We start from the raw sequence: 18,318 nt of genomic DNA on the forward strand, positions 1-18,318 counted from the left end.
GGCTAGTTGCTTACATTAAACAAACTCCAAACATCTAACATTGTACAACCCAAGGAAAGAGAATGGTGGACCATTAAATTAATGGAAAGACAAAGAAACTGAAACGAAGGGCGTGTTTTTCCAAAACTGTGGTTATGTCTAAAACAGCATTTATGTCAGCAAAACTTTTGTCATACAGATGAAACACACCCGAGCAAGATAAGTTTTGCCAGTGTAAGCACCTGTGTGCAAAGTGCCATTCGTGCAAAGTGCTATGTCAGCAGGAGATGCTCTCTACTGCCGCTCCTTGAACAGGTTTTATTATGTCAATAGGAGAGCTGCTCTCCCGTTGGCATAACATGATGACATGAGTGCTCTTACAGCTGCACAGTTGGATAGGTACACCTGTGCCTCTGTAAGCTTGTAAGTATAGACATGGCTTAAGGAAGGAAGGAAGGAGTTTCCCCCACTTTATGTAACCATGAATTACTACAGTCTGAGAAAAAGAAAACAAAACACTGCAAACCCTGTTAATAGGGAAGGGGAGACTTGGGACCAGAAGGGCTATTGGGGTCACCCTGCAAGGAGTAAATAGGTGAGTGGAAGCCAGAGAGACCTTTATGCTTGTAGGCTGGTTACTAGTGTCAGGGCTTTGAACCATGGCAGCACAGAGACATCGAATGTCACAAGGTAAGAGGTGACAGAACCCCTTACTGCTGTGGGTGATCCCCAAAATGTCTCCATTACTAAGCCATTATCAATAGATATGGGGCTAGGCATCTGATCAGAAGATGGACTCTTTTTTCCCCTTACATTTGTGTCTTTTCTTGATGCAGTTGTAATTGCATACTAACAAATCTGTGGACTGAGACCCTAGTCACCACTGTACAGATGGCAACAATAGGAACATTTCCCACAAAAGGAAATGAGGATGGATAAGTGCACTCTTGTTGAATGCAGATAGCTTCTCAGGAAATTTGATATCTTTGGCAGTATAGGTGTGACAATGCAGCTTGCAATCCATTTAGAGTTGTCATGCTGCAATAGAAAGGATGTCTCATTTGCTCTGCATACAATATGAAGAGCTGGTAAGAAACCCAAAAGGATTTTGTTCTGTCCAGGTAAAAGGCTCATCCTTGTGAGCATGTGACTTTGGAAGAGACTGATAAGTATATAGACTGATTTAGGTAGAAATCAGATACCACCTTGGAAAGGTGCACTTTTTTCTCATAGATTATAGCATCTGGGGGATCTGTTACCAGCATGTACAGTTCCCCACTACTCTAGCAGAGGTGATGGCCTCAGGCAGCCACTTTTGCTGAGAGGTGTAATAATGCAGCAGGAGGCTAAGGGTACAAATGCGGGACCCATAAGAGATGACAACAATAAATAAAGGAGGAGTTGGATTCCTGATAAGGGGAAGTCCCACACATGTTGTCCTGGCACATGCACCAATTCAGAGATCACAATACTCTGTCTGGGATGCATGCACCAATTCAGAGATGACGATATTCTGTCTGAGATGCATACTAACTTGTCCAGATGGTGAACCTCAGAGTGGTAGATTGACTTGAGCCACGCCTGAATCCCCCAGATGTGCAGCCCGGCAAGAGGATCCTGTGTGTACAAGCAGACATGTCACCTAGGAGCTAGAAGCAATTTCTCAGTATGGACCATGGTTGATCCTTGTACAACACATGGAGGTCTGTCAGACCTATTACCAGACCTTTAAATATTACTACTATTCCATAGCATTAATGCACTGACTTGTAAAATGTGAACACTGGCTAAAAATGAATGCTGTTTCCATAAAGTCCAATTCTGAGTCCATTCAATAAAACACAGAAAAGTAAAGACAAGGCTCTGGAATGTAAACCTACCATTAAATTTAAGACATATTGAAAAGCTAATAGAAAATACATTTTTTAAAAGTCTCTTTATTTTCCTTCACCATTATTGTTTTACAATACAAATATCACCTTGTGAATACACAATAACCCTATAGAAGATAACTCTGCTTCACATAAAATACAGAATGGATATCTTCTTCATTCTTAAAAATCTATTTTGTTCTGCACATTGGCAAGGATATCATAGAATACTTCCCCAAACATACAGTATGTATGGTAGGAGTGAAACTTAGAGGTACATGCAGCTTCTGCACAAATATATTTTAAAGAAATAGATTATTTTTGTTGTTTTTCAACAACATTTTCATTAAAGGATGGAGAAACTATTCAATTTGAAGTCAGTTATCATCTGTAAAACTCCTGAAAAAGTGAATCCATGGCTGTTGTCTTGACAGTTAAAATCCAGTTACGGAATAGATAATAAAATCAATTTAAATCTTGCATTTTACTATGATCTGCCCACAATGTGTGAACAAGATCTGAGCCTTTGATTTGTTTTTTCCCTACTAATAGCAATTTCAACACTAAGTAAATTTCCAGTTTAATTTAGTTATAAATGTAAAATTTATTAATGTATACAGTACATATATTTGTGTTTTCATGGAATATTTTATTTTAAATAAGAACATCTAAGACTGCCTACTGACCACACAATCAAGACAAGAAAGGCACTAGAAACATAGACAAATCTCTCTCTTCCAAGAAGCATTTTTTATTTTAACTCTCTTTTCTCTGACATGTAAAAATCTTTTTAAATTTCATTTTCATACATATTTTGAAAAATAAAGTTAGGAAATACTTAGAAAATCACTTTACAACAGAATACTATTTTTTTTGCACGTTTTGACACTGTCACTGCAGATTTTACAAAATCAAAAGTTACTAAACCTTTCTGTCTCTTATCATTTTATTTGTAATATTGGTGTAACAGGTAGAAAGAGTTTTAATTTTTCCCCCGTCAGGTATTTAGAAACCTTCATATAGACATTTGCTAGAAAATGGCTTACAGCCCAATCTTTGGGGCAAGAGATATGAAAAGTATGTTTTCCCAAGAAAATAATACGTTTTATTCCCAGATGTGACTGGAAAGACCGGAACATATGATATAAAAGTTTTCATTTATGCTGTCGCATCATATACAATGGAACATGGTGATGGGTAATGTAAATCCCAAATCTATTAACAAGAAATGTATACAGTGCATGATAAGTTAAATTTTCTTTATTGTTGTCCAACGCAGATCCTTTGGAGAGAAAAAAAGATCACAGTGCTTTCCAGGTAACTGAATTGGTTAAGTCAAGGAAATGGTTAAAAGATTACGGAGGAGTTCACTTTTTTATGGCATCTTCTCTCATGGAGTTCTGAGCACTTTGGACAGTTCCTTTCCCCCTACTTTTAACAGCTGTTATGTGTCATTCACCAATTTTCTGTATTTAGCTTGTCTACCGAGATGCAGCATCGGCCAGGGGAAGGGCCAATGGTAAGAGCGAGGTACAATTCCTTGAACATTCTTTTCAAAGTACTGGAAGGGCCTGTACCACCACACCCGTGCAAGGAGGTTAGTTTGGGAAGCTTCTTTTAGCACCTGCACAAAGATAATTAGGAAAAAATAATTACAAACAAGCACAGCAATTTCGTTACTTTAATGAGCACTGTCTGCCACCATCTTCTGCAATTCTTCACAAATTTACTGTTTCAATTTACATAGTACCTGCCTTCTATCTCTACATTTACATTAACAATATGAACACATATCAAAACCAACCTACCTTGACAAAACTTCAGCTGGATAAAAATAATTATTTTTCACGTTCATCCTATCCACTGCCCCCCAAAAACTCTCCTTCCTTCCTTCCATGAAAGTCTGAATAAACAGAACACGTCCTAACAGTCAAAGTGCAGCTCTATTCGCCAAGTGAGTAAGCAAGTTATGGATTTAGGAGCCCTATGAGAACTCTCTGTCCTCTAGGGGTTGTTGGTTACATAGGAACAGCAAGTCGCACCTGTCAAGGAGTTGTCCTAGGTGAGAAAATTTTTATAGACAGCTGGAAGATCCAAACTATAAAGAACTTTCCAGATTAAAAGAAACATCTGTAACAGTACCATGTATAACGCAAGCAAGTTTTATGGAGCACAGGCATGTTTCTTGTGTGAAACATGAGTAAATAATTTGGTGTTCAAGCAATGAAGTAGATAAAGTTTCTGCGTGGTTAACCCTTAGCTTTTCAGTAACCCAGTCTGGCGGTTATTGAAGCATGAATGACTCTGGAGAGATTCATACCTGAAGGGGAAAAAAGTTACAAACTGGCAAAAGACACACTTGGCTTCTGGAATCATCTGGGAATCAACACAATCTAGGGTTGCCAACTTCAGGGCATGTCTACACTGCCCCCCAGTTTGGACTAATGGGTGGTATCAGTGCTCCCCTGATAGAATCTGTGGGAACAAAATTAAAGGTCCTGAGATAATGCTAATGTTGCATCAGTGAGAACTCGGGACCTTTACATTTGTGACTAAGGCATTCACATGGGGGAGTTAACAGTGCAGTACTTTGGTGTGTGCTGCTAATCACTCCTCAGGCTGAACTGTGGGGCAGTATAGACATGTCTTCAGTAACAAAAGAAAGACACACCCCAATACAGTTAAAGGAGCTAACAAACGTTGCCATAACCTCTTTTTGCCTTCCCTAATCCTCAAACACCTCTTGACTCTTGTCTTGGGTCAACTTAAGCCAGCTATAGTTCAACCAGGTCAACTTTTGGACAGACACTGAGGCAGCAATCATGTTGTATGGGCAAGCACCATATTAGCTTAAGTAGGAAACATAAGCAAGTGGCCCATATAACAACGTTTAATTTTCATTCTATCTCTAGGCTCATAGACAAGATAGACCCATTCCAGTGAATCCAGGTTAGAAATGGGAGACCTTTATCTACAGCAGATGCAGCCAGCACAGCTGTGCTAATTTCCAAATTGCATATGGGCTAACGCTGAACCACATACCAGACACGAGAAAATAATGATGATATACTGTAATATAAATAAATAAATACACTGCTACCTCAATATAACAAATTTGGATATAATGCGGTAAAGCAGTGCTTGGGGGGACTGGGCTGCACACTCCAGTGGATCAAAGCAAGTTCAATACAACACAGTTTCACCTATAATGTGGTAAGATTTTTTGGCCCCCAAGGACAGTGTTATATCGAGGTAGAGGTGTATATGGAGATATACCTATCTCATAGAACTAGAAGGGACCCTGAAAGGTCATCAAGCCCAGCCCCCTGCCTTCACTAGCAGAACCAAGTACTGATTTTGCCCCAGATCCTTAGGTGACCCCTCAGGAACTGAACTCACAACCCTGGGTTTAGCAGCCCAATGCTCAAACCATTGAGCTATCCCTCCCCCCAGGTCTCAGTAATACAGTAAAAATAGAGGTATAATCCATGATTATGGATGACAATAATCATATTACCAATTTACCTGGTGTTATATAGAATTAACTAACGTAGACCTGTTGTATTGTGCTTCTGGGATAAGATTCCTGACCAGGGCCGGCTCCAGGCACCAGCATTCCAAGCAGGTACTTGGGGCGGCAATCTGCAAGGGGCGGCAGTCCGTGTGTTTTAGCTATTCAGGTTGATTGAATAGCAGTGCTGTACAGTTTGGGAATATGGAGGCCCAGGATTGACTTCAGAGGACTTGGGTCCTTTAGTCCTTTTCATGAAGGGTAGAAGAACACTAGATAGGAAGAGATAATCTCTATGGTGTAGACCAGGTGTGTGATATTAGTTCTGTAGTCTTGTCAGGAACAGGGCCGGCTCTACTGTTTTTGCCACCCCAAGCAGCGAGCCAAATTGCAGCCGTGGACGGTGGGGGCAGTCCATGTGCTGTTAGGGTGGCACATGCGTTTCCATGGTGATGGTAATTTGGCGGCAGCTTCTATGTTCAGCTGTCCGCGGCAGCGTACCTTCTGTCTTCCGGCTGATAACAGAAACTGCCGCTGAATTGCTGCCACCACGGAACAGGCAGCGGCAATTCGGCGGCAGCTTCTATGTTCAGCTGTCCGTGGCAGCACAGCTTCTGTCTTCTGGCTGAAGACAAAAGCTGCTGCCGAATTGCCGCCACTGCGGAAATAAGCGTGCCGTCCTAATGGCACACAGACTGCCCCCACCGTCCACGGTGGCAATTCGGCACGCTGCTTGGGGTGGCAAAAACAGTAGAGCCGGCCCTGTTCCTGACAAGACTACAGAACTAATATCACACACCTGGTCTACACCACAGAGATTATCCCTTCCTATCTAGTGTTCTCCTACTCTTCATGAAAAGGACTGAAGGACCCAAGTCCTCTGAAGTCAATCCTGGGCCTCCATATTCCCAAACTGAACAGCACTGCTATTCAATCAACCTGAAATGGCTAATGAAGTATCATAGTTGCTGCAGCTGGATGCCGAGCAAGAACTCTCAAGACAGAGTGAAAAGGACATTTAGAGAATGATATACTCCTCAGCTCAATGTAAACTCAATAGCCCACAACCATCGCTACTATATAAGTCTTCCACCACAAAAGAACCACCCTGTCAGGGCCATGCCAGTTGGTATCGTCACACACAGGATTTAATGGATTACCTTTAGTCTATTCCCAAGCACACTTAATGATTCCCAGAACCAATATATGCAGATATATCATCACTGTGAAAACTGGACGACAGGATAACCAATGTTTTTCTGTGAAACAAAGTAAAGCATTTCCCATAACAAGACTTTTGTGGTGTAATTTCCACCACTGCGATTTAAGTTAGGTTTACTGCTCCCAGAAAAATGAATCAATGCATTTTGCAACTGTAAACTACTGAAGTGAAACCTATCAGTACCAGGTTTGTACTACAATCTAAAAAGTATTGTAATGCCTTAAGATTGCATTACTTTTTATATTATCAACTTAAAACAATTTTGCTGCTGGCATTAATTGTCAAGACCATATACTGCCATCTTTTCACGTCATAAACCAAGATCTAGCAGCTTTCTTTTCAAACTATATATATTTCCCCCTAGTTAGAAGCTTTGGGTATATACTAGAAATGATGGAACATTGATGATTCACAGAACATTCATACTTAAGCACTGCGTGTAGGCCCTGAATAAGCATGCGCTCAAGTGCTATTGTGAACTGGAGCCATAGCAGGCATATAAGGAGAGAATGTGTTAAAAGGATACATAATCAGGATCTCAATATTCCACATATAATACTTTTACACTGACCCATTCTCTTAGATCAAAAGAGACTCCATTCCTATCTTAGATTTTATGAGGATCAGCAAATAGTTTTGAGTAAAAATAGGCACTAAATTTTTGCCCAAGTCTGAAGTCAGTCAATGGCTTTTCCATTTAAACCAGGACTCTACATTACTGAGCCTTGGCAGACTAAATTTAAAATAAGTCAGTCAGTATTGCTATCGGTTTAACTCTACAAGACCCTCAAACACATGACAGTAGCATTAAAATAATGAGATTTTAAAACAAAAATAAATCATTTAGGTCTGTCTCCTGATTTTTGAGCATTAGAGTTGTAAAAAATCAAAATTTCTCTACCCACTCCATATCCCTCTCTGCTTCGTCCCACATTTCTGTTATTTCTTTCTTTTTGTGTTTCATATTTCTGTCTCCTTCCTGCCAGCCCTCTTTTATTCTTCATATCACTACACCCTAACGTAAACTCCACTATCTCCTGTCTGGACCACACATGAAGAATGAGGGCAGCCTGGCTTCTGTCCCATTATTTTCAATGGGAAAAGGGCAGCCATCTTTACTAGGTGCAACTTCACTTCCACTTGCAGACGCTTTAAGACAAAGGCTCTTTTTACTCAGAGCAGCCTGGCTTCAGTCCCATCAAAAGTAATGGTGGCAGACATTTTTAAAATGGCTAAAAGTGCATAAGCAGGCTACAGAACATCTAGAGATCAAGAAAAGCTTTGCCCCTCTACAACCCCCATTAAATTATGAGTTGTGCTAATACCATAAAGAGTGAACAATTTTGCTTTCTTCACATTGTCCAAAACTCAAAACCACACATCCTTCAAAAGTGAAAATTAAGTAAAAAATGAAGGCAGACTACTTGTTTGGGGGCAGGCTTTCCTACATTTTTGGTAATCAAGATAAGAGTGATGGAGCCCCACTGGTAGGGAAGAATAAACCTGCCATGCGTCTCTGCCATCACTAGAAGTTCTGTAGTTTTTTATTTTAAGTGTTCTGTACAAGTTTGGATTTTAGGAATTCTTGAGGTTTGTCTTCTGTTCTCTCCCATAAGGCACAATGTGAGGGAAGAAGAATCCATTCATATTTCCTGATTAAAAGTCTCAAAACAACATATCATAATTCATCCATTGACGTTCTAAATAAGGAGATGAAGAGCCAAGGAGAACAAAATATTTGGGGGAAAACTCACTTGCTGATTGGCCATTGTGTGATACCACCAAAAAAGTCTTGTAGTGATGTAGTAAGCCACCACCACATCCACAGTGTAGTGGTCATGCGCCAAGAGAATACAGAACATCCCAACTATGCTAAGAGCCCAACAAATCCAATGGTACCACCAAAGTCGCCGAGGTGAATCTGAAAGCAAGAAAAATAATCACTATTTAATCACATAAAAGAGTGTTGATAAATTAGTGTTTTAAGTAATGTTATTACTCTGGAAGCCAGTAATTTATAATTAGAAACAGGAGCTTGATAGACAACAACTAGGCACGTGAATTGCACAGTAAGACTTACTGTAATGGCTGTCATTACATTACCCTAAGGTTTGGGACAGGAATGATCTGATTGCAAAATAACAAAATAATTAATGTTTACTTCTCAATTTGAAAAGTAATCAGAATTTTTTTTAAAATATATTCATAGGTGTGTGTGTGGGGGGGTGGGGGGGGAGAGACACACACACTGGTGTATGATCTGATGCCTGAACCACAGTCATCAAAATTAAGGCATGACATGAACCAAAGTCAAGCCATGTATTACAGCAGATGCTACAAGTTTACTGTCTGATACATGACTTTAGCAAAAGTATTGCTAGTGTTGCTAAAACAGGTTCCTAAGAAACAATAGACACTGGGTAGACACACACTAAAAAATTAGCTCAGGATCATCCTGACACCAGATTAGAGGGTTTGACAAAAGTGATAAATAGGGATGTTTTGCCGAGATGCCTGGAATAAGATACAAGGGGAGGTAACAAGCAGATGTCATGAAACACATAAGGTGGTACACAAATTGCTAGTCTACAAATGTCAGGGTACTTCGCCTTAACCCTTTATGTGGCCTAGGGGACAGCAGACTCTGGCTGCTGACTGCCACTCCTTTCCACTGGGCATTCGTGTTTGCGTATTTGTAACCACAGAGCCAAGGCACTAGTACTGTGCCTTGAGAGCAATTAACCTGGCCGAATATCTTTGTCACTGAACAGTGCATGTGGTTTTTCTTCAACGTCTGCTGAACCAACTCTCTTTGCAGGGCTGGGATAGCATACAGAGAGAGCAACATGCATGCCAACTGACAACAGTCAGATACTAAAAAAAGGAAAGGCTAATTGAATCCTCAAAAAATTATATCTGTGACTGTTTGGCTAGTTTATCTTAGTCTATAAAAACGGAAGCATTTATGAAGTACTGTGAGATTGTAATTATACATACTACATGGCTACTGTAATTCCTTTTTTCCTATATCCTCTTCCCTGCCATTTTGTGCATGTGTACACGCACACTTTTGGGCCTGATCATCCCTTCAGTTGTATGCACACAACTTCCAGTATCTTTGGGAAAGTCACATAGGGTTTATTTGTGCCACATTTCCCATTCTGCAAAACATGTATGCTGATATTTACCTACTAAATTGATGTATTGTGAGACTTGTGTTTTAAAACTATTGAAATACTTGGATCCAAGGCACTATATTCAGTGAGTGAGAAGTATGTTTTATATCATGTTCTAGTCAAAATATACTTTAATAAGAATGAATAATCCAAGTATAAATCATACAGTAGTGTTTTATTCCATTTTCACTTGTTTTCATATTCAGTAAAGCACATATTATTGACTTACATTACTGAATAGACTTGAACAAGCTGGGTTTTTCACTCTCATTATTTAATGGATCCAGACAGTGAACATTCTTTAAACATTATATATAAAATTAAATTCCATAAACATTGTAATGAACTTACACTCTTTGATAAATAAATATGTAAGTGTTAACATGACTGTGTGGCCGCTGTAGAGATAGTCACCACACATGTTGTGGGATCCTGTGATAGATAACCCCCCTCCAGCAAGCAATTTCATTATCCTCCTCAGGTGAGATTCCCAATCTCCAAAGAGCTGGTGGAAGAAGAGAAGAACATATTTAACCAAGGTTATCTCATACTGCATTAAAGGTATGAAAGGTTAACACAGGATTATGAGAGACGGCATTACCCTACAAGGTGTCAAGAATCTCCAATACAATGCTGAACAGGCCTGACTCCCATTGACGCTAATAGGACTTGAAGATGCTTACTAATTTATGTGATTAAACCCTTTATCTTGGTAACTTTACACAAGTTATTTAATTAGAACAAAAAAACAATTGGTTCCAAAGAGTACTGCCAAATATCTTTGGGGCATAACAATGAGACTTTAAGACAAAAATACATAAAAATGGTGAAAAAATAAAGGAATTGTTTTGGGATTACAACATACAGAAAACACTACTGGGATGAAAACGTATGCCATGTTACTCTAATTAAATAGATTTATATTGTCTAAAAAATGAAACCAAAATTATGGAGACTTCCCAAAGAAAACCAACTGTCAGGGACTTCCCCTTTCTCTGCAAATAGCTAATGGTTTGGAGAGAAAAGGAAACTAACAAATAGTCAGACCTTAACTCATTCACTTTCAATTAAAATAATCAACATGACATATCTTTTAGGTGTTATACTGGATCAAAGCAATAACTCCATAGGTACTGCCATCTAGCAATTAATACGCCATGATTTTAGAGTGCTATCAGTTATGGTAACACTAAAATAAGTAAGATGAAACCATTTTCTCTGGTATTCATAAATATTTATAAGTGCTGCCATTTAAGACATTCTTCTGCAGATGTTTTGCTAGCAACGTTCAATATTGTTCACAACCGTAAGGAAAAATTATTCTAATGGGAACTTTAAATTCATGTAATTGTTTAGTTTTCTCAATGGGAGCTACACCGCTATAGCTGAGAATGCTTTGTAAGCCCCGTAAATATATTGTGGAATCCTGGGAAAGCAGGAAAACTGCTAGCAAAACAGCTTTTCTATCTCCTTTACAGCTACATCTCCAGAAAATAGTGAAGTGGTCACTCTTTCTCACAGATAAATGGCAAAGGAATTAAGTCAACCAGGCAAATAATTTGTACAGCAATAGTAAAATGTCTTCCAAACTTAGTGTTTTTTCTAAGAATGAGACAAAACCCTGAAGCTAAGGTCAGGCAGTCAAAATACAGAAAAGACGGTTACTCACCTTCGTAACTGTTGTTCTTCGAGATGTGTTGCTCATATCCATTCCAATTAGATGTGCGTGTGCTGCGTGCACGTTCGTAGGAAGATTTTTACCCTAGCAACACTTGGTGGGTCAGCAGGGTCGCCCCCTCTTGTGGTGCCGTTATGGCGCCGGCTATATACCCCTGCCAAGCCAACGGGCCCTTCAGTTCCTTCTTGCAGGCTACTCCGACAGAGGGTAAGGAGGGCGGGTTTGGAATAGATATGAGCAACACATCTCGAAGAACAACAGTTACAAAGGTGAGAAACCGTCTTTTCTTCTTCGAGTGCTTGCTCATATTGATTCCAATTAGGTGACTCCCAAGCCCTACTTAGGCGGTGGGGTCAGAGTGAGATGTCGCAGAATGTAGAACTGCTGAGCCAAATGCCGAGTCATCTCTGGATTGTTGTACCAATGCGTAATGTGACGCGAAGGTGTGGATCGAGGACCAGGTAGCTGCACGACAGATTTCCTGGATGAGTACATGAGCCAGGAAGGCAGCAGATGAAGCCTGAGCCCTGGTAGAATGTGTGGTAAGGTGGCTCATTGGAACATGAGCCAAGTCATAGCAGGTGCAGATGCATGACGTCACCCAAGATGAGATCGTCTGGGAGGAAACAGGTATGCCCTTCATACAATCTGCCACCGCGACGAAGAGTTGGAGTGTTTTCTAAAAGGGCTTTGTTCGCGCTATATAAAATGTGAGAGTTCTACGGACATCTAGGGAGTGCAGTTGCTGCTCTCGGTGTGATGAGTGTGGCTTCGGGAAGAAGTCTGGAAGTAAGAAATCTTGATTGATATGGAAGGCCGATACCACTTTAGGGAGGAAGGCCGGATGTGGTCGCAGCTGTACCTTGTCCTTGTGAAACACTGTATACGGGGGGTCCACCGTAAGAGCCTGAAGCCTGGAGACTCGTCTTGCCAATGTAATGGCTACGAGGAACGCTGTCTTCCAGAACAGGTACAGCAGCGAGCAGGTTGCCAGCGGCACAAAGGGAGCAGCCATAAGTTTGGCTAGAATAAGGTTGAGGTCCCAGGTTGGGGTGAGGCGGCGGACCTGTGGGTATAAACGTTCCAAGCCCTTGAGGAACCTCAAAACCATGGGGTGAGAGAAGACCGAGCAGCCGTTCTCCCATGGGTGGAAGGCAGAGATGGCCGCCAAGTGCACCTTTATTGATGAAACCGCTAGGCCGTGTTGTTTTAGGGACCAGAGGTAGTCCAAGATGGTATGAACTGGTACCTCAGTGGGAACAACATTACGTTGGCCACACCAGCAGGAGAAACGTTTCCACTTGGCCAGATATGTTAACCTAGTGGAAGGTTTCCTACTACCCAAGAGTACTTGTTGTACCGAGGCAGAGCAACGTAACTTGGACTGACTTAACCACGCAGCAACCATGCTGTGAGGTGAAGAGACTGCAGGTCTGGGTGGTGAAGTCTGCCGTGGTCCTGAGTTATGAGATCCAGGCAAAGAGGTAGGGGAATTGGGTTGGCCACCAACAGGTCAAGCAACATGGTGTACCAGTGTTGCCTCGGCCACGCTGGAGCGATCATGATCAGATGGGCCCTGTCTCTGCGGAGCTTGAGCAGGACCCTGTGAACCAGCGGGAACGGTGGAAAGGCATAAAGTAGATGGCTCATCCACGGCATCAGAAATGCGTCTGAGAGGGAGCCCAGGGAGAGACCCTGGAAGGAGCAGAGCAGAACTCCAGGCATTTCCTGTTCTTGCGGGAGGCGAAGAGGTCTATGCGGGGAGAACCCCACTTCCGAAAAACAGAATGGATAACGTCCGGACGAATCGACCACTTGTGAGACAGGAAGGATCTACTGAGGTGATCTGCCACAGAGTGTTCTGAATCCCTGGGAGAAAAGACGCTACCAGGTCGATCGAGTGGGCTATGCAAAAGTCCCAAAGCTGAATAGCTTCCTGACAAAGGATGGGGGGAACATGCTCCGCCCTGCTTGTTTATGTAAAACATGGCCGTTGTGTTGTCTGTGAGCACTGAGACACAATGACCTTGTATATGCTCTCGAAATGCCTGGCATGCAAGGCGGACTGCTCTCAGCTCCCGAACATTGATGTGCAAGGACAGTTCCTGAGCTGAACAAAGGCCTTGAATGCAGAGATTCCCTAGGTGGGCTCCCCAACCCAGGGATGACGCGTCCGTTGTCAGGGCCATTGAAGGTTGAGGTGGGTGGAAAGGCATCCCTGCACAGACCAGGTTGGGCGTTAGCTACCAGGCCAGGGAGTCTAGGATGCTCGAGGGGATCGCGAGGATCATGTCTACGCTGTCTCTGCCCGGCTGGTATACTGAGGTGAGCCAAGTTTGAAGGGGATGGAGACGTAGTCTGGCGTATTTGGTCACGAACGTGCAGGCTGCCATGTGACCCAAGAGTGTGAGACAAGTGTGAGCCGAAGTCGTTGGGAAGTTCAGTAGGCTTTGGATAATTGATCCCATTGCCTGAAACCGAGGCTGTGGCAAGCAGGCTCTGGCGAGATTGGAGTCCAGGATGGCCCCAATGAAGTCTATTCTCTGTGTGGGAACCAGAGTGGACTTCTCTATATTGATCATCAGGCCTAATTGCCTGAATAGGTTCTTGATGATGCCCACATGACAGGTGACTTGGGCCTTGGAGGTCCCTCGAATGAGCCAGTCATCGAGATACAGGAAGACGTGTATCTGACGATGACGGAGGGAGACAGCGACTACAGCCATGCATTTTGTGAATACTCGTGGGGCTGTAGAAAGGCCAAACAGAAGGACCGTAAATTGAAAATGTCGACGGTTGACCACAAAACGGAGGTACCACCTGTGTGGTGGGTAAATAGCGATGTGAAAATAGGCATCCTTCATATCGAGGGTGGCATATCAGTCTCCGGGATTCAAGGACGGGGTGATGGTCCCCAGGGATACCATGCAGAACTTCAACTTTATCATGAATTTGTTGAGTCCTCGCAGGTCTAGGATAGGTCTTAGACCACCCTTTGCATTGAGGACTAAGAAATAGCGGGAATAAAATCCCTTACTCAACGAGTCTTTCGGTACCTCCTCTATAGCGCCCATGGCAAGGAGCGTCTGCACCTCTTGCAACGGGAATTGCTCGTGAGAGGGGTCCCTGAAGAGGAACGAGGATGGGGGGTGGGAGCGGCGGGCAAAATAAACTGGAGGTGGTATCCCGATTCGACCGTGCGTAGTACCCGACAATCCGAAGTTAGTTAGGTCCACACAGGGAGGAAATAGGAGAGGCGGTTACAAAAAGGAGGAAGAGGATCCTGGGAAATAACTGGTATGCCGTCCTCGGGCGTCCCTTCAAAAGTTTGGTTTGGGTCCCGCGGGTGGTTTAGGGGGACTCTGATTTTGACCCCCTTGGGGTCCAGACTGCCTTCTGCGATTGCCTCGGCCACGCCTTCTGCCGAAGTTCTGCAAGGTCTAGGCGGGGGTAAGGGCAGTGAGGCTGGAGACGGAAGGACCTGCACTGAGTCACCGGTGTGTGCATTCCGAGCGAGAGCATGATCACTCTGTTGTCCTTTAGACTTTGCAGCCTAGAATCAGTCTTTTCAGAAAATAGGCCTTGGCCTTCGAAGGGCAAGTCCTGTATAGTTTGTTGTAACTCAGGTGGGAGGCCTGACACCTGAAGCTATGATATTCTCCTCATGGCGACTCCTGAAGCCAGAGTCCTGGCTGCGAAGTTGGCTGCATCCAGTGAGGTTTGGAGAGAGGTTGTTACCACCTTCTTTCCTTCCTCCAAAAGGGCAGCAAACTCCTGACGGGAGTCTTGGGGAACTAGCTCCGTGAATTTTCCGACCGCCGCCCAGGTGTTATAGTTGTAACGACTACGCAGGGCTTGCTGGTTTGCCACCCTGAGTTGGAGGACTCCAGCAGAGTATACTTTACAGTCCAATAAGTCCATGAGCCTAGCCTCCTTTGACTTTGGAGCAGGAGCTTGCTGGCAACATCGCTCCCTTTCGTTGACCGATTGGACAACCAGAGAGCAGGGGGCATGTACAGGTACTCGTACCTCTTAGAGGGTATCATGTACTTTCGCTCAACTCCCCTGGCTGTGGGTGGAATACAGACTGGAGATTGCCAGATGGTATTGGCGTTTGCCTGAATAGTATGAATAAAGGGCAAGGCCACTCTTGTGGGGGTGTCAGCTGATAAAATATCCACCACAGGGTCTTCTATCTTCAGGACCTCCTCCACTTGAAGATTCAAATTCTGGACCACCCGCCTCATAAGATCCTGATGGGCCCTCAGGTCAATTGGGGGAGGGCCGCAGAAGGATGTCCCCGCCACTGCCTCATCTGGAGAGGAGGAAGAGGCGAGGCCAGGTACAAGAGGGTCCTGCGTGGGCTCTTGTTCTTGGGCGGTGTTAGGTTCAGGTGGGACCTGAGAGTCTGTTGGTGGAATGGACACTTCATCCGTACCTGCAGGAGGGGGGCGGCTTACAGTCACCTCTGGCACCCGGTGTTCAGATGGCATGGAGCGTGATACCTCTGGGGGCACACCCTGGGCTTGATGATACGCCCAAGGTGTCCAAAACGACCACTGATGGGGCCCTTCTTCTTGAGCTTGTATCTCCTGGAAGACTCGGCTGGGCAGGTCTGAGTCATGGTCCTGTGCATAGGAAGCACTGTCCGTGTGAGATGACACTGAGGTGTGTCCAAACAGCCAAGGAGGAGCTGAGAAACCCTGGGAAGAGGCCACATCTCTAGACGATCTCTCTCTGTGCGGCTCCGGAGAGCGGTGCCGGGTGCCATAACGGTACCGAGAATGAGACCAGGACCTGCGACTGTACCGATACCGGGAGGTTGACTGGGATCTCAAAGCTTGACACCAGGAGCGGCTGCGAGAGGCGCAGTGCCGGGAACAGTGCAAGGAGCTGGACCGGTACCGGGAGTACCGGGCCAGCGAACGGGCCGGTGAACGGTGCCGCGAGTGCGACTAGTACCGAGATGGAGAGTGGTGCCGGGACTGTGAGCGGCGACAGGACCGAGAGTGCCGATGGGACCAAGATCGTGAACGGTGCCTCTCAGCGGGGCCGACGGAGGGTGGTTTCAGTAAGGCAGGCTTGCCAATTGACTGTATGACCCGCACCGGCGGTGCCGGGGGTTGAGGCAGTGCAGACTCCGTCAGCGCCATTAACTCCCTCGCCGTGGAGAAGGTCTCCGGTGTGTGTGGGGGGGAATAGTGAGCTCGACCACGGCATGCGCCGGGGAGCTTTCAGGCACAGGACTCGACAGCCCCTGCGGGACTGGAATCGACGGTGCCGAAGCTGGCGGTGCCGCGGCAGGTGTCGGTGCCGGGTGGTCCGCCGTAGGCGGGTGCTCCGACTGTGGTGCAGGTAGCACTGAAGCAGAAGGAGTCTTATGATGCTTCTTAACCTGTGGGGAGAGCAAGCGGTGCCGAGAAGACATCGGTGCCGGCGATGGTCAGTGCCAAGGGGCCTTGGCTGTACCGGGACGATCCGGAGCCGAAAGAGCGCTTCTCCCTGATGTAGACTGTTCAGCGCTCGGTGCCGAGGGGGGCAGAGTAAGAGCTGCCTCCATCAGGAGCTGTTTGAGACGAAAGTCTCGCTCCTTCTTTGTTCTCGGTTTAAAGGCCTACAGATCTGGCACTTATCTGAGAGATGGGATTCCCCGAGGCACTTAAGGCAGGCGTCATGGGGATCTCCCATTGGCATCGGTTTGTGGCAGGCCAAGCAAGGTTTGAAGCCCAGTGACCCGGGCATGAGCTCCGGTACCAGGATTGGGGAAGGGGCTAATCCCCGAATCCCTCGCAACTATATACACTAACTATATTATAGAAAACGACTAAATTTAACTACAATTATACAGATTATAACTATATACACAACTATTAGTAAGAAACTACAAGTAGGCTAGGAAAGTGGAGATCAGCTAAGCCGCACTCCATTGTTCCAACGACTGACACGGGCGGTAAGAAGGAACTGAAGGGCCGTTGGCTTGGCAGGGGTATATATCCTGCGCCACTCCAGGGGGTGACCCTGCCGACCCACGGAGTGTTGCTAGGGTAAAAACCTTCTGACCAATGTGCACACGGCGCACGCACACCTAATTGGAATCGATATGAGCAAGCACTCGAAGAACTGCAACTGACAGATTAATCAAATGCATATAGTCTTGCCTAAATCCAGTTCCTAGAATACAGGTTTTTTTGGAGCTACACTGGTTTCTACTGGCAAACAGTCGTGTTTGTGGAGAAAAAAGAAAAAACAGGTTACGTTACTATATGAGCTATCATGCAACTTACTTACTTCTTCCAATGAATAATGGACCAATGCAAAGCAAAACTCACAATAAAAATTCAAACACCTAACAGCAATGGAATATAAACACAATAGCTATAAAAACATGGAATCGTTTCCTGTAGCACCATAAAAGCCTGTACACTGAATGCCACAGATTGCAAAAATGTACTTTACATATCAATGTCTCTTTTCTTTGAAAAATCTCATCTAACAAATATTCTAAAGCCCAACACCTCCACAAAAAATAAGTATGTTAAAACAGAAATCAAATTATTCCAGCTACAGACTTCAATTTTTAGGTGTTTTCATTACATCTGGTAACCCCCTATTTTCCTTTAAATTCATACTGATAAACTGTAAACAATTAAGATGAATTAGTAACAATGCTGTTCCTACAGAAATTAAACCCATAGTAAATTGGATGAATTGACCAATTTAATGAACTTGATCAAACAGTAAATACCACCTTAACATTCAATGTAGTCTGATAACATCTGAAATTTGACACAATGGTTTCTGCATAAAGAAGAGCTGTAAAGCTTTATAGTTCTGGTTAACAATATTCCCCTATTATTACCCACCCCTCATATGGCTACCGC

At 44.0% G+C, this 18,318-nt stretch overlaps 1 protein-coding gene across 10 annotated transcripts in view; it reads right to left on the reverse strand.

Moving 5' to 3' along the window:
• Window positions 1-1,896: 1,896 nt before the first annotated feature.
• Window positions 1,897-18,318, reverse strand: part of SGMS1 (sphingomyelin synthase 1) — a 213,205-nt gene continuing 196,783 nt past the window's right edge. For 9 of the 10 annotated variants that reach the window (XM_050959559.1, XM_050959563.1, XM_050959560.1 and 6 more), the window contains 3 exons: window positions 10,111-10,264; window positions 8,338-8,504; window positions 1,897-3,474 (listed from right to left, as the gene is read on the reverse strand). In XM_050959559.1, the coding sequence (XP_050815516.1) occupies window positions 3,295-3,474; window positions 8,338-8,504; window positions 10,111-10,264 (501 nt within the window). In that variant the 3' untranslated portion in view covers window positions 1,897-3,294. Of the gene's footprint in view, window positions 3,475-6,521; window positions 6,621-8,337; window positions 8,505-10,110; window positions 10,265-18,318 lie in introns of all 10 variants that reach the window. The other variant, XR_007775152.1, reaches the window with a different exon arrangement.

The sequence above is a fragment of the Gopherus flavomarginatus genome, chromosome 6, assembly GCF_025201925.1.
Source record: "Gopherus flavomarginatus isolate rGopFla2 chromosome 6, rGopFla2.mat.asm, whole genome shotgun sequence".
Classification (NCBI taxonomy): Eukaryota; Metazoa; Chordata; order Testudines; family Testudinidae; genus Gopherus; species Gopherus flavomarginatus.